Source organism: Caretta caretta, chromosome 13 (genome assembly GCF_965140235.1).
Source record: "Caretta caretta isolate rCarCar2 chromosome 13, rCarCar1.hap1, whole genome shotgun sequence".
Classification (NCBI taxonomy): domain Eukaryota; kingdom Metazoa; phylum Chordata; order Testudines; family Cheloniidae; genus Caretta; species Caretta caretta.
In genome coordinates, this window is record NC_134218.1 from 8820227 (window position 1) to 8843347 (window position 23121).

Here is a 23121-nt window from a genome sequence, read left to right on the forward strand (position 1 = left end):
GGCTGGTTTTGCTAAGCTTACTGAAGTCTTACTGTGTGCATTTTCATTGTCCAGCTTGATTTTATTTATGAATTCAGGGTGAGTCAAATTTCAGGTTCCTGACAATAGGAGCAAATAAGAGATTTGCGCTAATAAGAACCCAATTTTTCACTATAGCTTTCCCACAACTTTTTAAAAAAAAACCCCTCAAAGGACTATGAAACTATCCCTCTCTTTCATAGGGCAGAGGGGATTGAGAGAACCAATCAGCAAAGAACTACTGGTTCTAGACTAGTTTGCTTGTAAAGCAGTGAGATAACAGTGATAAGTTTAATACCTACATTAAAGATAAGATAAATTTAGATAGCTATGAAGATGGTGGAATCTTGTCCAACAGTGATTATCTATAAATAGGACAGCAGCTGCCCCACAAGATAGTTTATGTTGAGGAGAGATGGAAATGATGAAAACATGGTCAGGGAATTTTGGGACACAGTCAATTTAAAAAAATCTCATTTATTTTTTTAAACCGACTATTATTACAAATAAACCCAGAGATTAGAGAGAAAATATTTATTTTCTAGTTTGTTTAATTTGTGGTTTTGGTGCCAGTGTATAGGAGTCTTTCACACATCAAGGAGGTGAGAGAAAAAGCTTTTATTAAAATAGAAAATGTGTTTGTACAACTACAAACATTGGCAGAGGGACTTGATTTTTGATACAGTGATCTTTTCTGACTTTGTATTTGTACAGTACCTAGCACAATGGAGTCCCAATTCCAAATGCGGCCTCTACACGCTATGGTGCTATAGATATTAAATAATAATGTCTGAAAATGGAGGTTACTCACCTGAAACTGGTGGGTTTTGTGATGGACGTTTCACATTCACAGGGTATGCTAATGGTACATCCTAGACTGGTTCAGGCTGCACTGTTGGTGCATCTTATGCAAAGGAATATACAGAGACCATTCAAAGTAGAACTACTTATAACTTGTTCTTTGAAACTGTAGAGATTTCAAGTTAACTATGGTCCCCTAATGGAATGGAGAAAGGAGGGACCATACATTTATGTTATTTAACAAAAACAACACTTTGGACATACATGACACCTTTTGTCAGATGATCTCACAGTGCTTTACAATAATTCATTCTAACATACCTCTCTAAAGTGTTTATATTTATATTGCATACGGGCAGATAAGGTACAGAGTGACATACCCACCTTCAACTCAGTAGCAAAGCCAAGAACAGAACCTAGGCATTCTGATGCTCAGTCCCAAGTCTCTAAACACTGAACCATACCTGTTATTAAAGGCACGCAAGAATATAGCAGCCTGAGCTGCATGAGCATCTTTTATGCTGAAGTTGTTCTGAATCAGGTGAGGCAGGATTGACTAAACGATTTTGGATATTTGGATGATGATTGTTCACAGGACTGGAGGCTGTTAGTTTAAAAGAGATCCTTTCAAGAAGGTGGGTTAATTGGTAAAATGAATGGGATATAAACGACTGACTCAGCTGAACATTGCTGTTATGCAAAAAGAAAAGGAGTACTTGTGGCACCTTAGAGACTAACCAATTTATTTGAGCATGAGCTTTCGTGAGCCACAGCTCACTTCGTGATACAAACTGAAGACAAAGAACCTGAGGCTGGAAATAATTAGGATACAAAGATAGCCTTTCAAGAACAGTGGGGAGTGCTGAGTCTAGGCCTAAAGCACCTAAGTACAAGGTGGAAAAACTTGCAGTTGTGTTTTGCTACATAGTTTGTGTTGCTTTGCTCTTATGATCTTAGGCTGCATAGCATTTCTGGTGTGAGTCTTGGTACAGTGAGCTGTAGCTCACGAAAGCTTATGCTAAAGTAAACTTGTTAGTCTCTAAGGTGCCCCAAGTACTCCTTTTCTTTTTGTGAATACAGACTAACACGGCTTCTATTCAGAAACCTTAGTACATCTGTGCTACTCTCACAGCTTTGCTGACTTAAAAGAAGATAGAATGGAGGCAGGATTTCGTAAAGCTTTCAGGCAGAAAGTGAGAAAAGAGACAAGAGTGAGAGAAAGATGTGGTACCTAAGGTTGAATACTGAGAATTTACAAGATGATAAAATAGAGATGGGGTGGCCATGAACTCATCTGTGGGAAATACAATACTTCAGAAGATTAGTCTGTAAATAAAGTTTGAGGTTAAGATCTGCATTAACTGGGATGGCAGGAGTCCATGAACTTTGCCCTATAGCCAGTTTCCAATAGCTCCACTCTTTAGTTAAGATATATACAGTTTGTAACAGTGATAACTAATGCTCTAAATCAAATTCATTGTGTCCAGACTACAAACCCATCATCACACTGGACCAGCATTTAAACTGTGTGTGGGGAGGGAATGGTGTGTCACAAGGGGTCACAGAGCTGGCAAAAATTAAAAAGCAAAGTGGGTTGCTGAGGTATGCACTTAAGCACTGTCTTACCAAAAGTGCTACATCCTGATTATGATAGGATGCCTCACCCCTTTTCAGACCCATTTAAACACTGCATTTGCTGCTAACTAGTGACCTTCTCAAGAAGCCTCAGTATAGAGACTAGGGAATGGAGGGGAGTGGAGAATGAAAACTCACTCCCTACAGAACAAGTCAAAGACATGTTAGTGAGCACATATATATTAATCTCTCTGGAACATCAACAGAATAGAAAGCTTTAGTATTCTATATAAAGAAGCCTACATACTAAATTCTGAAAAACTTATCATTTTATCTGAAAACTCAAAAACCTTTCAAAGATCTCTTAAAAACAATATGGCTACTTCTCTTTCTACATTAGACCAATTTTTTGAGCAGGATCAGTCACAGTTGCATTGAACACTAGTTCCTTGGCACCAAGTTTTAAATAGAGGATGAAGTAGGATTGTGCCACCCATTCCTCTTGTTAGAAGAAAGCAGTATATACAATAAGTGTGAGTAAGGAGAGGACATAAGGGAAAGAGAGTTCTTTTGTTAAATGTTTCAGTGTAGAGACCTGAATAGCATTAATTCTCTACACTAGACTCAGTGCTGGAGCCAGAGATATTAATCTCTCTCACCTCACCTGCAAGTCACTAGTAGATTCTCTTCCTTTCTATTCAAGGGGGGAGCAGACCATCTTATGTGGAACGAGGTGGCATGCTCATTCTTTCCACGCATAACACCTGCTGCAAGATCTATAGCTTGACTTTTCTCTGCAGTAGGTCTTGGATGTGTTGTAAAAGGTAAGTTTCAAAAACACCTTTGAGGATGTCAATAAATTCTCACTGTTTTTCTGCCCGGGTGTTGGGTTTTTTTGGTATTTTATACTTACTAAAAAAATGCAGCTTATCTCTAAATGGGACGTGGATTCAAATTGTTTCTCTGTTACAAGGTGTTGGGAATAGCAGTAGCTCCCCAACACAATAACCGTAATAACAGGAGGGTTTTAGTGAAGTTTCAGGAGGCAGATTGTTTATTTTATTTAATTCTTACCTTTCAGAAGCCAAACTACTCTAGATCAGTCTCTGATTAGAATTGTATCCCTGCACTGTTTTTCTGAATTGTCAGCTGTGGCTGTTGTAGTGGTACCTTATAGTTTGCATGTGCATTTGTAAGTTGTGACCTTTACTACTTCAAAGTGTTTTGTATTATTGCACTTGTTAATACCTCGCTTTACTCTTACAGCTGGACAAGGGTCTTGTGGTTAATGACCATTAAAGTGCAGTTCTGCCCTGAAAAGTGGCTCTAATAACATATGAGATTTAGTATTCATATTTTTTCACTGCTTTCCATATCAAATTTCCTTAGTTTACAAGTAAAAGGAGGGGTTTTTTCCCCCTAATTGCCACCCACACAGATGTATCCTGGGTTCTTTCCATCTCACTCATAATCATCATCAGTAATTTACTATGCCCGTAATGCTACCTGCGCCAACCTACTGAAAGCTAATTTGGATTCACAGTTGTCACTGAAGCATCATAGGAAGACACTTTTGCACAGGTGTAACTGAGAGCATTAATTGACCTGAATAATCGTAATTACTGATGATGCATGATCTAGAAAGAACCCAGTTTGGCTTTGGCACCCAGGGTGGTAATGTGAGTTAGACAAAAAAATCTTATTTTTTTTTTTTGTAAACTGAAAGGAAAAATCAGTGAATTGGAACCCCATAATGACGATGTATAGAATCACTGATCAGGCTAGAACAATCCTGTAATAGGATGGAGGGGAGGGATAGCTCAGTGGTTTGAGCATTGGCCTGCTAAACCCGGGATTGTGAGTTCAATCCTTGAGGGGGCCATTTAGGGATCTGGGGCAAAAATTGGGGACTGGTCCTGCTTTGAGCAGGGGGTTGGACTAGATGACCTCCTGAGGTCCCTTCCAACCCTGATATTCTATGAACCCATTAAAGTCACTGATGTAGGTAGTGTTCCTTGCTGATGTTTACAGTCAAAAGGTTACATTGATTCTACTGTCTCATTGAATTACTCCACCCAGGTAAAATAGAGGTGGGTGTGGCTCTACAAAAAGAGAAGATATGATGCAGGTTGAGTAATCCTGAGATAGAAACCTCAGAAGAAATAGAGCATAGGAAGAAGCCTTGAGATGAACTTTATTAATTTCTTTAATATAGCCAAACCTCAGGAAGCGGGTGAATTTTTGATTCTATACAACTTATGTTTACCTGCTCAGAAACACTGACAATCTCTGTATTATCAGAAGAAAAGTAATGATGAAGGGAGGTTGATGTAGCCTGTCAAGGTTTTTGTGGAACTAACATTCCAAAGTTGATGGTGGTATATAGTGACTTCAGTTTCTAGTGGACTTGTGGTCCACATCACAATTTAGCATAATTGTTGGGAAGCTCAGAGGGAGGCCAAGAATGGAGAGAGATTTATTCTCTAACCCTTTAAAGTGGTCCTTCCAGAGTTGTTGTGTTAGGCTGAACAGATAGGGGATAAGTAGCAAGAGTAGATGAATTCAAGAAGTTTTGTTTTTATGCCAGTCTTCCCAGTGATATAAGCAAAATGGTTTTCTAGAAAGTTATTTGAAGTTACCTAGGAGGGGTGTGACGCTGTCACAGGTAATTCAGACACTATATAATACAATAAGTAATTCAAACTAAGCTTAAAATCCCCTTTGTTTACTTCGTCTTTTACATGTTTTGAAAACTTAAGACACTGGTCTTGGAAGCCTCGCTCTGCTTACCAAACTCTGTTTTACTAATGAATTTTAATTGTATGTAAGTGTTCTGTAGTATTAAGACTATTTTATATTCTCATGTTGCAGTACGATACCATGGTAGACTTGACATTAACTTCTGATTTATAACTTTATTGTTCTTTGGGTACTGTGCGTTCGTACTTCAGCTGTGCCAGGCTACCAAGTAGTAAAATTGTACTTCGCTTGCTGAATATTCAGTTCAAGGAATACTAAAGGAACAATAAACTTATTGGTTCACTGAACTGATTATTGCAGGAGAACTGGATGTCTGTTTTGCTCTGTGGACAATAATTAAGGGAAACAAGTTTTATAGTCTCAAAACCAACTTGACTTTCTGACAGAAGACTGAGGGATATACGTACACATTCTTTATTGCTACCTCCATTAGTATTCTTTTTAAAATAGTGTTGTATGCAAATTACCTCCTATCTGGTAATACATACATAGACTGTTTACACAAACACATGGGTTGGCTGTCCTCTCTGAAAAATTAACTAATAGTTAGTACAGGTATTGTTGTGTCTCTGCAATAATGAAAGGGATATCATGAGCAGCCTCATGAAGAAAAGCACTACTATAAAGGGACAATTTAGAACATAAGAATCTAAATGTCCACCTGGGTGCATCATCTCCTTTGAATTGGCGTTTGTACCCCATTATGTATTTTGAGGGGTAAAATATTTGACTCCTTTTTAAACTTACGCTAGTTTCTTCTTTTGCTGCCTATTGTATTTTATTCTATATTTCGGTCAGTCCTTCCTTCTGGAGTTTTGAAATCGTAGGTGTGCTAAAGCATGAAAAATGGGGGAAGGAAACATAGGAAGATCCTCAAACTCCATCAGAAAAGGAGATGATCTCTTAGAAAGATGGGGTGAAGGAGACATGTATGCCTAAATCTGCAAACTTCAGTAGAGATCGGCTTAGAGTGTTCTAAGTCTGACCTGTTTTGTTATAATTTACTTGGGGCCAGATTCAGCAACTGTTATTCACAATGAATAGCACCTTACTCTGCAAGTTGGCCCACTGATTATTCTCCAACAGTCAGATTCGGCCAGCCTGAAAGTATGAGTTGTTCGTTTTTTTGCTTTTTTTTTTTTTTTTTAAGAAAATTATTCCATCTACTATAGGTTAAGTCCACAAACATTTTAGACTGTTGCAAAGTTCAGAAAAACACCTGTTTAATAGCCCTTTTACACTATGATGTTTTCATTGTGTGAGCCAGCTCTGTGAAGGAGCTATGACACTATTATTTTAATCAATTTCATGTCATAATCACATTTATAAAGAGAAGGCAGGAAAAAAAGGCAGAGTCTCAAGAAAATTGGTATAATGTTGCCATTGACTTTTGGGGTTCCAAATTTATAAAATTATTAGATACAATCTGCATAGAAAATCAGCAAATACCTTTCTCTCCCCCTTGCTTTCATCTTCTAGAATTGAGTAAAGTGATACACACTACACTCTTTACCTTAGCTATATGGTTCAATACCTCTTGCATCCACTTCTCTTCTTAAGGTCACTGAAATCAGTCTGGTGCTGCCATGAAAGATTCTGTAGTGGCCCATAGTGCTTGATAAAACCTTTTGCTAGGCTTATAGTTTGGGTCTTGAACATAGCAGATTGATGATTTAACCATCTCTGTCACTGTCTAATAAAGGGTGAAAGGCCCGCTCACACAATCTGCCAGTTCTTCCAGCTCAAAAAACTAATGGAGTCTGGATTTTGACCTAAGCATTGTAGACATGCTGAAAGCTTTGACAAAAGCTCTTTGGGCCATTAGATACCCATCAGAACCTTTCAACAGTAAGCCATAATGTGTATTTTCAGGTACGAGACTCGGTCCTGCATACACTGCCACCTATTGCTCAATTTAATTATAAGATCTTAAGGACAGAGAATGTCTCTTATTTTATGTTTGTGCAATGCCTCCGTAAGTGTCCTAATCTTGATTAAGGCTCCTAGATGCTACTGTAATACAAATAATAAAATATCAGGTTCTGCTGAATGAATGTATTCATCTACAGCAACTATTGTTGATGCTGTGTCAGTTATGAAGCTATACCTGTTCTTAGATGCTGACCTAGGAAAAGCAAGTCAACTCTTTACCTTCAGTGTTTCCTAATTTTCCTCCTCCTTTTTTTTTCGGTTGGGAGATATGTGGGAGGGAATGGAATAGTATGGTAGCAAGCAAATGGAATAAAAGGATGACCCTGATCTAGAACTGGCAAAATCAGTCACTGTCGCGGAGAGGTAGGCATGCATGTTGAGTCCATGTTGAGTCTAGAGGGGGAGATTGGTCCAGTGGTTTAGGTACTAGCCTAGGACTTGGGAAACCTACCTTGAATTTGTGCTCTACCACAGACTTCCTTTGTGACCTTGTGCCGCTTAGCTTTTCTGGGTATGTCTACGTGGCTGCTGTGAACTGCAGCCTGGGTTGACAGACTTACTGTAACAGGCTTAAAAATAGCAATATGGATGTTTGGGCACTGAAGCCTAGGGGAGGGAGCATGGACTTCTGAGCCCAAACATCAAAGCAAATGCCTCCGCAGCTATTTTTGTACACTGCTCTGAGCCCCACCAGCACCAGTCTGTCCACCTGGGCTGTGAGACTTGCTCCCAGCAGCTGTGTAAACATACCCTCTGTATCCCAGTTCCCCATCTGTAAAATGGGGATAATACTTCCCTAATTCCCTCTCTGTTGTACCTATGCATCTATAGACAAAGTTCAAGTGTCTTGTCAATTATTGAAAGTTTAAATTTTAAGGACATATTCTGCCCTTTTTAGGGAAGAAATGTAGAAAGGTTAAGATTGAGCTGGGTAAGGAATTGTATCATTCTGTCCTGAGAACTTCTTTTTTTCTGTGGCAGTGAGCATGAGTAGAACCACAGAAGAGGCTGGGGGAGGGGACATGCAGAAGCTGTACACAACTGCATGCTTAAGGTTGCTTAAGATGGTGCCTAGATGTCATCAGGCACCAATTAAACCTTTCTATATGGGTGCATCAAAGTTTGGGTGTCTACCAATAGCAAGTTGATGGCATCATTAAAGTTATCAGTTTTAGGTAGTAACTTTGTTTTTCCAGCATTTTAGCCTGACAACTCCCACATTTCTGTATTACACATTCTGGGAGGTGCAGGGCATAGGAAGGGGAAATTACTGAATTTCTGCACTGAACCACTTTGATAGTTTTAATTGGTATGACGTCATGTAGGAAGTTCCAGTTTGTGTGAGTATTTGGAGACACGTTTTCTAATATGCTGACGCTCTTTAGCACAAAAGTAATGGGAATATATCTATCCTAGGGTTTCACACTGTTGCTCATAACTGAGCTCCTTCCATGTAAAATCGATAGCAATAGTGAAATCCTTAGTGGACTTCATGGAATCTCTAGCTGTTTTCCTTTTTGGTGTAAATACTCTGCTTGGGGGTGGGGTGGAGTGGGATTTCTGTTGTGGACTGACCACTTTGTAATAAAAAGTGACCACATTCCAGCTAGAGTTCACTTTTTTTGCTGTCAGTCATTTTCTTGACACTCAGACTTCCAGCAAGGTAACCATAATGATTAAATGTTATTCTAACAGAAAATAGGGATCCCTTTTTGGCCCTTATAATAAAGAGTGCAAATTGGATGACTCCCTCCAATAATAAAGTGAGACCCAGTTGCATATGGGTTAGTGAATTCACTTCTTGTAAGACTTTATCAGTCAAGACAACATGGTTAAAGGATCACAGTTTGGCAAGACTGATTACTTTAAAGTTACCAGAAATTATATGAATTAGTTCAGAGGTAAATTATTTTCAGTTTGTCTAATACTGTAACTTGTCATAACCACCAATATCTGAAATTGTTGAAATCAGTTTTGGTGAGCTTGAGGACTATAAAATCCTGGCATACTTACCTGGATAATACTCTAATCACTTCCATGAAACATCTTGACTTAAGCAAGAAATTAATGGTGGATAGAGGACTTTCAAGTACACTATAAAACTCAAATCTTCAATGGCACAGATAGAATGTTGTACATTTCTAGTAGCCTACATTCCGGAATTGTTGAGACTTCTGAAACAAACAAAAAACCTAATGGCAGTTTGAATGTGTAGTTGGAATCCTTGGAATCTTCTCAAGCTGGCACTCTGCTTCTATCAGTAATATTCCCAGGCCCCTCCCTTGCAGATGACTCCAGATCTTGATACCTCCTCCCTTGGCAAGCAATAAGAGAGCAGAGTGAGGAGTTAAATTAAGAGCTGTTAGAAAAGAGAAGACCCCCAGACATTTGTGTGAACTATAAATCCCTGAAGGCCTTTAGGAACAACATGATAAAGGACTGCTCTCTAAATGAATTGCCTGCCATGATATTTTCCATTTGAAGAGCAAGCATATGACAAAGTAAAATGGATTGAATATGTCCCCTAACAAGTAAAGGGGAGTTGGGTGCCTAGCTGCCCTTTTTGCCTTTGAAAAATCTTCCCTAAATTGTCAGAAGGACTCTTTCCAGCAGATAGTTACAGCCTCCATGCTTTATTTGTTTCTCAATTAGTCAAGAGGCCTTTGTTAGAGAATTTGAGTTTTCTGAAGAAAAAGGTTCTTCCCATACTTTCAAGAAAAACAGTTAGGTTGTTCTGTTAAACCACATCACATCTTATATCACTGCATCTAAATAGCCTTAATGTATATGGAGGATGGTTCTTTTAATGCCATTGCTGGAGTTCCACTGAACCTTCTGTCACTGGTATGTATGCTCTACTGGTGTGCATGAATGATTATGATGTACTTGCTACATCATAGCATTATGCTATATCTGTTGTACCTGACACATTCAGTTGCAATCTAAGGGTTAAGGCAGTGGTTCTCAAACTTTTCTTCTGGTGACCCCTTTCACATAGCAAGCCTCTAAGTGTGACCCCCCCCCCTTATAAATTAAAAACACTTTTAAATATATTTAACACCATTATAAATGTTGGAGGCAAAGCGAGGTTTGGGGTGGAGGCTGACAGCTCATGACCCCCCATGTAATAACCTCACGACCCCCTGTGAGGCCCCGACCCCCCGTTTGAGAACCCCAGGGTTAGTGGTTCTATAGCTAGTAAAGTAGGCAAGTGTCAAGATAAATGTTGTCTCTAAATGGCAAATAGGGATTGAGTGGGTGGGGTAAGATTACAATAGAAAGGGATTGCATAATTCACTTCCAGGAATCTTCTGTATGTTCATATGCTGTTTATTTCACAGATAAAAATTTAGTACCTCAATGATTAGGAATGATTTGTCATATCATAAAATATGGCAAGACTGGAAAATCTGTCTGACCTAGGACAGTGCGTAGAGAAGCTTTCACCACACTTGCCTGGATCATATGTAGCTCTAACCATTTCTATTTATTAATCCCTTATTGTTAAGAGCGATAATTTAATCAAATTACTTTTAAAGGGGGTAGAAAAAAAAAACAGACTAGCCTAAAGACATTGTAAAACAAAAATTTGACACCCAATTGAATTTACATAAGCTGATACAGAGAAACAAGAAACCCAACCACCATTAAAGATTTGATTTTGCTATCCAATCAAGCTCTGCTCATGTGGTTGAAGGTCACGAGAGAGCCTCCAGAGGCATTATATCTTTATAATTAAACAGTTGCTTGTTTGATCTTGATGGGCATATCTGTAGTGTGTGCATTTATTCCTAAATTGAAAGTAAAATAACTCTTTTCCTCTAATTCTTCCTCCTGTGTATCAGTATAGGGTTCAGAGTAACAGCCTTGTTAGTCTGTATTCGCAAAAAGAAAAGGAGTACTTGTGGCACCTTAGAGACTAACCAATTTATTTGAGCATAAGCTTTCGTGAGCTACAGCTCACTTGAGCTCTGTAGCTGCACTGTAGCTCACGAAAGCTTATGCTCAAATAAATTGGTTAGTCTCTAAGGTGCTACAAGTACTCCTTTTCTTTTTTCACTATAGGGTTGTATTTCTAATATATGTATAACAATATTCTTGGTGTTTGTATGGAACTGATCTGGACGCACCGTACACTTATTTGTACAGAGACTATGCCACTTGACTCATGTGCAGAAAAAATCAGCATGTGGATTTTCAGGTTGGCCAACGTGTGGGCATATTGATGTACAGCTGCATCATCTTCAACAGGAGCTTTATGTCCCTCTTGCTTGGCATAGCACACCTAAATTTGTTACTAGATCCTCTCTCTCTTACATGAAGACATGTGAACAAAGTGTTAAGAATAAAGGTGGTGGAAAAGAAGTATTTCTGCAAAAGTAGATCCCTAATTCTGTAACAGCTGAACAGCATAAAAAAACTGGGACACTGAAATCAATAGGACAGAATATTCTCATACAGTCATAGTCTTTTGTTGCTAGGTAAAATACAGAGGCTTTTATAGCACAAACATGCTGAAGTAAAGCAAACATTTATTTTGAAAACAGGAGACCTTAATTCTATGACAGTTTTTTAAATGACTAAAACCCACTTCTGTGCTGCCTGCAACTAGTGAGTTGTCCTCTTTGTACTTATTGAAGTATTTGTTTTGCTGTAAATTGTGAAATAGTTATACTAGCCCAGTTTAAGAGAATGTTGTTACCTGGATTGATGTGCTGAACTTCTTCACATGAAGATTTTTCAGAGCAGCAGCCGTGTTAGTCTGTATTCACAAAAAGAAAAGGCATCTTGCATCCGATGAAGTGAACTGTAGCTCACAAAAGCTTATGCTCAAATAAATTGGTTAGTCTCTAAGGTGCCACAAGTCCTCCTTTTCTTTTCACATGAATATGTAGCAGTAAATTCCGGCTAGGTTATCAGGAATTCTTAGTTGGCACCCATTCCATTTAGTATAATATAGCTTCTAAAGAATTCCATAAACCAGTACACACATCACAGGCGCAACATGTCTCAATCAGTGAGAAGCTGTATAGTCTAATAGTCAAAATACAGGACTGAGGCAGGAGACCCCCCATTCTGTTTTCAGTTCTTTTGCTATCTCAGTGTGCAACCCTGGCCAAATCACTTGAGTGTGTTTCATAGTACTTATTTATACAGAGCACTTTAAGATACAGGTAATCAGATTTGAAGTGCAAAGTCTGACTTCATGATGTCAATCAATGTCAATATTAGTATACAGAGCTCATAATTTTTAAATAGAATATCTTACTAGAATAATTACACAATATATAAAGTACCTTGGAGTGGCTCAGATCCTTTCCAGTAGATGTCAGTTGGTATTAATGAGTAACTAGTCATCAGAACGAACAAAGTTTTTTCCAAGGGTTTGGCATATCACCCTTAGTGCTCAGTGTGTATTTTATAGCGTAGTTTGAGTTGTTACGCTGATCCAGGTAGGTTAGTATGATCTAATTAGGGTAAGACTCTGTCAACTTCAACTGCATTTATGGACTGAATGTGTCAATGGTTAAAACCCAACTTGTGTATGTTGGAAGCACCAATGGGTGGGTTGGGGGAGTGAGTGTGTGGGTCCGTGCGTGTAAAACAAAGAAAACCCATCAGTAGTAGGTTGGCTGTTCCACAACTCACCCATTTATTGATGGGGACTTATGCTACAGCTATGATTGATCATGTGAGTATTGTGGGTCATTTTTCACTAGGCATTAACAGATATTCAATATGTTTATGATCAGAAACTACTCCCCCTCCATTGAAACACTTGAAAATTGTATCTTACGCTCAGAGATGTTCTCACTCCACTAACTGATCACTGTGTTATAAGATAGATTGTTATAATGAGCTTTAGGCCCAAGTTAAGGGCTCTTAAACAACTCCAACACCTTCAGCCTCATATGGTAACGCCTATGTGCCATGATCTTTGCAGGCTGTCTGAAGGGAACTTCCTATGTTATTTAAAGTTTTAAATACTAAAAGCATCAGTCTATCTACCATCCTGTGCTATAGCTGCAATTAAGAGGGGGATTACATTATAAAGGTACACTTTTGTGAGCACAAAACAAGACTTTCAGTCAAAGATGCAGGACTAATATTCCAGTCCTTCCCATCAACAATTTCCATGGTTCACCTGTACGATTGACCCTTGCAGACTAAGGTGAAGACCTTTCCTTTGTAATTGTGAGGTGGACAGTGTAGTTCTTACTGTATGTAGAATTTTGGACTTTAGGCAGTGACACCAAAAATGAGTAATGTATTACAAGGAAATGCCCACTGTGATACTGATTTTAAAGTCTGTTTATTGTTTTACAGCATCCAAAAGAGCAGAAGGCACATCACAGAACTTAAAGAAGGCATGGTTCCCTACACTGAAGGGCTCATACTCTAAACACACGATGTAATAAATGGCTTCCACTGAAAAACCATGCAGGGAGAGTGAAAGGATAGGAGCTTGTAGGATTGCTTATAGAGTAATATACAAGTTAAATGAGTTTCTATAGAAATTTTGTACTGCCGTTACTTAAGAACATAAGAATGACTATACTGGGTCAGACCAAAGGTCTGTCAAGTCCAGTATCCTGTCCTCTGATAGTGGCCAATGGCTGGTCCCCCAAAGGGAATGAACAGACAGGTTATCATAAAGTGATCCATGCCCTGTCACTCAATCCCATCTTCTGGCAAAAAGGGCTAGGGACACCATTCCTGCCCATCCTGCCTAACAGCCATCAATGGACCTAAATAGGGTAGTTATTACCATATGATAGGAGCCTTGTCCAGTGTTTAAAACAAGCCTCTGAGAATGAAGACTTCTGGATTTTTATTTCTAATTCACTATGGGTGGGATCCACAAAGGGATTTACGGGTTGCAATACTGCAATCTACAAAGCCTGAGTTTAGGTGCACAGGCACCTAAGAATGTGATCCACAAAAGCCATTCCATTTGGTGGGGAATTGTCTAAGCTAGCCAATGGGAGATGCTGACCAGAGTGGGTATGTGCTAAGCCCTGCTCCTCTCTGAGATAGGCATCTAAGTCTAGACTGCAGGGGAGGCATCTGGTTCTACTTAGCAATCCACAAATGGGAACCTGCTAGCTAAAATAAAGTGGCTTAGGTTCCTAAGCTGTTTCTTGAGAGGAGTGTGTGCTTCCCACCTTAACTTTTAGCCCAGTAGTTAGAACACTTACATAGTTTGTTCGAGACCCAGGTTCAATTCAATTCCCCCCTTTCCTCCAGAGGAGGTCCAGTGCTCTCACCACTGGGCTAAAAGTTAAGGTGAGCAGAACTGTTCCCTCTAAGCTGTGCGCGTGTGCGCACGCATACAGATCCTAAACCCCGCACACACGTCGAAACACCACGCTCACAAAAATTTGCACAACACAAAAACTTGCACAGAAATTTTTTGCACACACGGCCTGTCAAAAATTAGAGGGAACACTGGTGAGCAGCACCTCCTCCTATGGTCAGATTTTGAATGGGATCCACTCTGGTAAGCAGCCTCTGAGCATGCCTACTGGATTGGGCCCTGCCTGCAAGTTAGGCAGTCAAGTTCCTATCTTCCCCTGGTTCATGAATCCTTCTGGGGTTTAGGGAAGAGACAGGCAGCCAGATGTTTAGAAGAAGGCACATGTGTGTACGTCCAGAGACTGAAACACAGATGCCTAGGGAACTTTTACTTTGAAAACTTAAGTGCCTACGTGGTTTGACAGTAGTTTTGTGGAGTCAAAACAGAAACTTAGGCACCTATGTACCTTTTGTGGATCTGGGCCTATGTGACCATAAGATAGGGTCTAACTGCCCTAAAAACACTGGCAGTAGAAGAATGTAGAGTCCTGCTAGCTCTCAATGTCCTTAAATCAGATGTCATCTGTTCCTCCCTGGTTGCTGACCACAATACTGCCATTTAGTGATTCCATATGTCCCTATTGCTATTTTAATTCTGCCTTTACTTAAGCTCTTCCCTCTTACCCCACTTCTCCTCTCCATTGCTCATTTTCACCTTTTTCCATTATGGCGACAACCTGGGGCTCTACTCGGCCCAGGTGGGCAAAGGGGAAGAAAGGATGGCTTTTGGCTACCTTTGTCATCCTGACGTGATCAGGGCTGCTACAGTTTACATCTGCTTCCTTTGTCCTTGGACCCATTCTGGCAGCTGCTGTAAGCTACTAATCACTATCCCACTTCTGGGATGTACTTGGACCTCTCCTCAAGATTTCCTGCTCCTTTTTGATTAACTGAATTGGAAAGAGCTTTGTGAGTAATGCCTAGATGGAGGTATGCCTACCTAAGGCAGCAGCATGGGAAGGTACCATTCGCTTGTAAAAGAGGCACTTAAAAGGAGACCTGCCCTGCCACTGCATTGCTGTTGATAAATGCCACGTAATGCACATTGGAAAACATAATCCCATCTATACATATAAAATGATGGGGTCTGCTCCAACCCCTATCCACACCCCTGCCCACCACCCTGAACTCCCCTGCCCTCTGTCCAACGCTCCCTGCCCCTTTACTGCGTTGCCTGGAGTGCCGCCCAGCTGGAGCCAGCCACGCCACCACGCAGCACAGAGTATCGGGTCAGGCTGCGGCTCTGCAGCTGCACTGCCTGGCAAGAGCTCTCAGTCCCACCACCCAGAGCATTGCGGCCAGTGGCGCAGTTAGCTGAGGCTGTGGGAGAGGGGGAACAGCAGGAGAGGGGCCGAGGACTAGCCTCCCAGGCCAGGAGCTCAGGGGCTGGGCAGGAGGGTCCCGTGGGGTGGATGTGACCTGCGAGCCATAGTTTGCCCACCTCTGTTGTGGATAGTTCTCTTCCAAACATCCACTCAATGTGCAGCGGCAGTCAAAAGAGCAAACAGAATGTGGGGAATCATTAAGAAAGGGATAGATAAGACAGAAAATATCATATTGCCTCTATATAAATCCATGCTGTGTGCAAATGTTCTTGTCCCCATCTGAAAAAAGATATATTGGAATTGGAAAAGGTGCAGAAAAGGGCAACCAAAATTATTAGGAGTCTGGAAAGGCTGCTGTAGGAGGAGAGATAAATAAGACTGGGACTTTTCAGCTTGGAAAAGAGACTACTAAGGGGGAGGATTTGATAGAGGTCTATGAAATCATGACTGGTGCAGAGAAAGTAAAGAAGGAAGTGTTATTTACTCCTCATGACACAAATGAAATTAGGTAGCAGGTTTAAAACAAACAAAAGGAAGTATTTTTTTCACACAATGCACAGTCAACCTGTGGAACTCCTTGCCAGAGGATGTTGTGAAGGCCAAGACTATAACAGGGTTCAGAAAAGAACTAGACTAGTTCATGGATGGACAGGGATGGTGTCCCTAGCCTGTTTGCTTTAATAGGGGATGGATCACCTGTTCTGCTCATTTCCTCTGGGGCACCTGGCATGGGCCATTGTTTGAAGACGGGATACTGGGTTAGATGGACCTTTGGTCTGACCCAGTATGGCCATTCTTATGTTTTTATTGCTGGAATTGAGCAACAAGCCCTAAGATAACACTTGTCTTTAGAATACTACAGCTGTTTAGTTCAACCAGTATTGATTAGTTCAGCCAATATGGATTAGAAAATAAAGCTTGGAAGAAGTATGAAGAGGAAACAGGTCCTTTCTTTGCTCCTCCTTTCAAGCTGGTGTTGAAATGGTGGATGACAAGTTTATATCAAATCATTAAAAACAAGGCTAGAAAGATACATTATTCATTTTAAAGGCTAGTTAACTGACATGTTCGGCTAGGGGAATTTAGACACTGATTAATAAATTCAGATGTCTGAAGGAGTGAGACAACCACTTTCAGTACTTTTAAAAATTCTCTGTGAAGAGATTAGAATTCTAATAGGGCTGATTGGGAGGGAAGAATAAGAACCACAGTATAGAGAGAGTTCTACAATATGAATACATATCTCCAACTATTAACAGGAGAAAAATGTGTGTCACTAATTTTGGAAGTAGAAGAGCAGCAGAAGCAAGACTTTACAACTATAAGCAATGTATTCCTAAGAGATCCAGTACCTCTTAAGGCAAGTATTAATTGCAAACATGTGTACTTGAGGAGTAAGACAGTTAATTATCTAATGTCTTTCCTTCACATGAATTTGGATAGCTGACTTTACCATTTTATAGACTGGCCAGATGATTTTAGGGAGGGGCATTTGTGACTAAGATATACAAGGGGGTTTTCTGTACTTTTTTCCTTCTTGCCTCCTAACAGCTAAACATTGCTCAAGTGACTCACTTCATGTAACAGAAGTGCTGGCTACATGGATCACAGCAGATGTATAATACAGAAAGTAATGATACCCTAATACTGAGGGATTTATAAGTATACAATATTTTGTCTCTAGCCTATTTGAAGTAGAGAAGCCTTGGAGAACATTTGAGTGTCACTGACATGTCTCCATCTTTGCAGCCCATCGTGACTTATTAGGACACGAAGATTCATGCACTGATGAACTACACAGGATCTGAGTCCTATCCTACTGCAACAAAAATTTCAACATTAAGTTCTAGCCACTCCAAGTGAACAACAAAACAGAGGTAAGGCAAACCATGATCTGTAATATTTAAACAAGTTGTTACTACCTTAACTTGCCTTCGGTATACCTTTTTAATGAGTGGCAGCATAAACGTGACTGGACACTATAGCAGGAATTTTATCTTGCACTTAATATTTGTTACTCATAGAATCATAGAATATCAGGGTTGGAAGGGACCCCAGAAGGTCATCTAGTCCAACCCCCTGCTCGAAGCAGGACCAATTCCCAGTTAAATCATCCCAGCCAGGGCTTTGTCAAGCCTGACCTTAAAAACCTCTAAGGAAGGAGATTCTACCACCTCCCTAGGTAACGCATTCCAGTGTTTCACCACCCTCTTAGTGAAAAAGTTTTTCCTAATATCCAATCTAAACCTCCCCCATTGCAACTTGAGACCATTACTCCTCGTTCTGTCATCTGCTACCATTGAGAACAGTCTAGAGCCATCCTCTTTGGAACCCCCTTTCAGGTAGTTGAAAGCAGCTATCAAATCCCCCCTCATTCTTCTCTTCTGCAGGCTAAACAATCCCAGCTCCCTCAGCCTCTCCTCATAAGTCATGTGTTCCAGACCCCTAATCATTTTTGTTGCCCTTCGCTGGACTCTCTCCAATTTATCCACATCCTTCTTGAAGTGTGGGGCCCAAAACTGGACACAGTACTCCAGATGAGGCCTCACCAATGTCGAATAGAGGGGAACGATCACGTCCCTCGATCTGCTTGCTATGTCCCTACTTATACATCCCAAAATGCCATTGGCCTTCTTGGCAACAAGGGCACACTGCTGACTCATATCCAGCTTCTCGTCCACTGTCACCCCTAGGTCCTTTTCCGCAGAACTGCTGCCTAGCCATTCGGTCCCTAGTCTGTAGCTGTGCATTGGGTTCTTCCGTCCTAAGTGCAGGACCCTGCACTTATCCTTATTGAACCTCATCAGATTTCTTTTGGCCCAATCCTCCAATTTGTCTAGGTCCTTCTGTATCCTATCCCTCCCCTCCAGCGTATCTACCACTCCTCCCAGTTTAGTATCATCCGCAAATTTGCTGAGAGTGCAATCCACACCATCCTCCAGATCATTTATGAAGATATTGAACAAAACCGGCCCCAGGACCGACCCTTGGGGCACTCCACTTGATACCGGCTGCCAACTAGACATGGAGCCATTGATCACTACCCGTTGAGCCCGACAATCTAGCCAGCTTTCTACCCACCTTATAGTGCATTCATCCAGCCCATACTTTCTTAACTTGCTGACAAGAATACTGTGGGAGACCGTGTCAAAAGCTTTGCTAAAGTCAAGAAACAATACATCCACTGCTTTCCCTTCATCCACAGAACCAGTAATCTCATCATAAAAGGCGATTAGATTAGTCAGGCATGACCTTCCCTTGGTGAATCCATGCTGGCTGTTCCTGATCACTTTCCTCTCATGCAAGTGCTTCAGGATTGATTCTTTGAGGACCTGCTCCATGATTTTTCCAGGGACTGAGGTGAGGCTGACTAGCCTGTAGTTCCCAGGATCCTCCTTCTTCCCTTTTTTAAAGATTGGCACTACATTAGCCTTTTTCCAGTCATCCGGGACTTCCCCCGTTCGCCACAAGTTTTCAAAGATAATGGCTAATGGCTCTGCAATCACAGCCGCCAATTCCTTCAGCACTCTCGGATGCAACTCGTCCGGCCCCATGGACTTGTGCACGTCCAGCTTTTCTAAATAGTCCCTAACCACCTCTATCTCCACAGAGGGCTGGCCATCTCTTCCCCATTTTGCGATGCCCAGCGCAGCAGTCTGGGAGCTGACCTTGTTAGTGAAAACAGAGGCAAAAAAAGCATTGAGTACATTAGCTTTTTCCACATCCTCTGTCACTAGGTTGCCTCCCTCATTCAGTAAGGGGCCCACACTTTCCTTGGCTTTCTTCTTGTTGCCAACATACCTGAAGAAACCCTTCTTGTTACTCTTGACATCTCTGGCTAGCTGCAGCTCCAGGTGCGATTTGGCCCTCCTGATATCATTCCTACATGCCCGAGCAATATTTTTATACTCTGGACAGTGAAAGTAGTATTCAGTAAATAATTCATCACTGTTAAAGGACAGGCTACATTTTTACCTTCACTGAGCCTCCTTGCTTCTGATGATACACAATGTTCAAATGCAATTTCTAGTATCTCTGTAAGATTAGTGATCACTAAGAAGCATATCTACTACTATTCAGCATGGCTAAAGACTGCTGTTCCCTCAAGCACTCGTGGGAAGAGTTTATAAACTAAATGGGTACTATCCTCTGCAGTTCAGTTCAAAATGGAACTTAAGTTCAATGCATTTCTCGGGCTGTAATTTGGAATAGCATTTAAAGTTTGATTGTCACAACAGTGCATTCTTTGTGAAACTGTAGCTGCTCCGGATTCAGAGTTTCCTCTGAAAGGCTGAAGTTGTGGATAAGATGTTTAACAGCTGAGGTATTTGACTAAGCCCCCCCCCCCCCTTTGCTGTTGAGTTTTCAGCACAGCCACCTCCCAGTTTCTTTTTCCAGGATTTAAATCCAAGCACCCCACTCCCTTCCCCCGATATACGCATTCGCGGCGCTCATTTATTCTAGCCTGTCTGGTTGAAGGGACTGCCCACCCCGAGGCCCCCAGTCTGCTGAGTCAGTTTCCTAAATTCACTGTCAGGGAAGCGCGACAGCACCTTGCCGATGCACATCGATTTGTGGCGCCCTTGCCTTCCTAAGACGCCGTCCTTCGCTGCGTCCCACTCCCAGCTCCGGGAGCGCAGCCGGCCCAGCCAGCGGGGCAGTTAGCTGTGGTTGGGAGCCGACGGGAGGCGTTTGAAATCCGCGAGGGGAAAAGACAAGGGGTGGTTGGTTTCCTGTGGAGCCCAGGGCAGAAGCCGCCGCAGAGCCCCGCGCCTGCAGCCAGGCTCGCCCTCTCCCCAGGGCCGCTCCGCCGCGAGGGGAGGCAGGCGGCACAGGCGCGGGAAAGCGCCTGCCTCAGCCCAGAGGAGAGGGGCGCAGGGTCGCGGCTACCCGCCCTGCCCCTTCAGCGCCCGCCTGGGCTACGCTGCCTCTCCGGGGGCTCTTTGCCCCCGGCCCCCCCACGGCTGCTGCTCGCTGCCCCCTCCCGCGGCTGGGCGTGGGGCCTGAGGCCGCGTCTCCTCCCCCGCCCTCCCGGTGGATCAGTTACACGCAGCTGGCACAGGTGTGGGGCGCCCTTCAGACTCGCTCCAGCGACAAGGGCCAGACGCAGGGAGCAGCAGGGAAACATGCAGCCATCTTGGGTTCAGGCGGACAAAGAGCTGCCTTCTCCGCCTCCCGTCCCCTCCCCGCGGGCGCCCCCCGTCTCCCCCCCGCGGCACGAACTAGCCTCATCACCCTCCCTGGCCAGCCACCCCCCACCTTCTGCCCCCGCTGCTCCTGCAGCGTCGCGTCCGGGCCGCCGCAGCCCGACTCCTAACTAAGCCTTCGCAGCCATTTGCCCAGGCTTTTATAGGCGGCTGGCGTCCAATCATCGGCGAGCGGAATCCCTCTCCGGCCGGTGATGTGAGCCTAGGCCTGTGCGCCTGCGCAGTGAGAGGGCAGCGTGTGTGGGGGGGGTGGGAGGGAGGAGTGAAAGGGGAGGAGGGGGAGGAGGGAGCAGCTCACAGGAACCCTCCAAAAAAAAGATGGCGGCGGGCTCGGATCTGCTGGATGAGGTTTTCCTGAACACGGAGGTGGATGAGAAGGTGGTGAGCGACCTGGTGGGCTCCCTGGAGTCCCAGCTGGCGGCCTCCGGTCATCACCACCAGCACCACAAGGCGCAGGAGCCCCTCAGGGCCGCTGGGGGGCTGCTGGGGAACCATGTTGTGAGCAGCAGTAGCAGCAGCAGCAGCCCTAGCCCTAGCCCTGGAGGAGTAGTAGTAGGAGGCAATGCTAATGTCCAAACAGAGAGCAGCAGCAGCAGCAGCAAGATGGGACTCAGTGCCCCAGAGATCACAAAAGCAGGTAACCTGGACAGGGGTGGGGGGCTCTCTGGGAAAGGGGCCTCCCCTCCCCCCACTCCCAAGCTCTGATTGCCTCTCTCCCTTACTGCTTTCCCCCCTTTTCCCTCTCTCCTCCTCCTTGTTGTTGTGGCAAGAACTGGAGTGCAAGGGTGGTATAAATCATATTGGGGAGCGCCCCCCCCACACCAGGCCCTTTAGTATATGTCTGACTGTGCTCCTCTTCCCCCCCCCCTTGCTCCTGGGGTGTAGATGAGGTGTTTCTTGTCATAAGGGGGTACTGCCCCCCATAATAGAGCCATATACAGACACTGATGGGTTATCAGTCCCTCTTTTTTCTTCCCTTGTTGCTGGAGTGTAAAAGGGTACTATTAATCATAAGGGTGGGGGGGAACTAGTGGGGGGTAAGTATCCCTTTGATAATGGCTTTCCCCCAGTTTGTTTGAATGTTCCTCTGCCTTCCCTGTTGCTGGTGTACATTGGATGGTGGGGTTTATTGGGGGGATTCCCACTTAATAATCCCTTCCAATCTCTGAGTGCTCCTTCCCCTCCCCCTTCTCTGTTGCTCAAGTGCAAAGGGGTGTTATTAATCATGACACCCGTTTCCTGTATAGGAGGAAGTGAGGAGGGATTTCATGGGAAAGAAACCCCTAAAAATGCCTCCCTCCATATCTGTCTGGATATTTCCCCTTGCCTCTCTTGTAACAGGAGCTTGGAGGGGGCATTCAACACCTTTCATTCCTCTTTCTCCCTCAAGGGGGTGTTGTGGCAATACAAGGCCCTAGTATTGGGGGGAGGGAGGGGGGGAATTCAGGGCACAACCCCTATCATCCTCCTTAGAAGGTCTTCTCCATATTGATCTGTGAATGTTTGCCCCCCTTGATGGAGGAGCTGGGTTAAAAGGGAATTATGTTAATCATAATATTAGATCTCACGTTGAGAATGGGTGGGAGGTTGTTTTTAGGGAAGGGACAAATATCCTGATCTGTCCAGTATCTATCTGTGGCTCTGTTCCCCCCCACCACCCCACTTTTCTCTGCTTCTTGTTGCTGAAATGTAAGAGGATGCTGACCTTAATAATAGTAGGTCTATAAGGAGAATCTTACAGGAGGGTCCTCTTAGCTACTGAGACACACATTATAAGGGTTATCTGTGACAGCTCCCTCCTCATTTCTCTCTCCTTAATTCAGGACCTGGACTGCCAAGGCTGGTGTTAATCATGATACCAGGCCTCATTAAAGCAGGATGAGGAGGTCTCAGGGCAGGAGGCCACATTGTAGTTTCCTCAATGCCCAAGTCTGTTTTCTCCTCATATTTTTCTTTATGGTTGTGGGAGCTTGAGGCACAGAATCACAACAGCAGGCCCCGGTATGGACAAAGTCCTCTTATGGCAACTTTTTCTTTGTCAGACTGACAGCTCTCATCCCCTACTTCTTACATTGTTGTTGTACTAGTTGAACTGCATGGTACTACTAGGTCCTATTATAGGAGATGAAAGGATTGGGGGTAGAGTG

General features: G+C 42.9%; 1 protein-coding gene across 2 annotated transcripts in view; it reads left to right on the top strand.

The window, feature by feature from the left end:
- Positions 1 to 17524: 17524 nt before the first annotated feature.
- The window catches only part of TAF4 (TATA-box binding protein associated factor 4), a 69829-nt gene continuing 64232 nt past the window's right edge, over positions 17525 to 23121 (top strand). Inside the window, exon 1 of one of the 2 annotated variants that reach the window (XM_075118729.1) lies at positions 17525 to 17644. Coding sequence is in view for 1 of the 2 variants with exons in the window: in XM_075118728.1 (XP_074974829.1) it covers positions 21293 to 21611 (319 nt within the window). In the remaining variant the exon portion in view is untranslated. Of the gene's footprint in view, positions 17645 to 21265; positions 21612 to 23121 lie in introns of those variants that run through there. The other variant, XM_075118728.1, reaches the window with a different exon arrangement.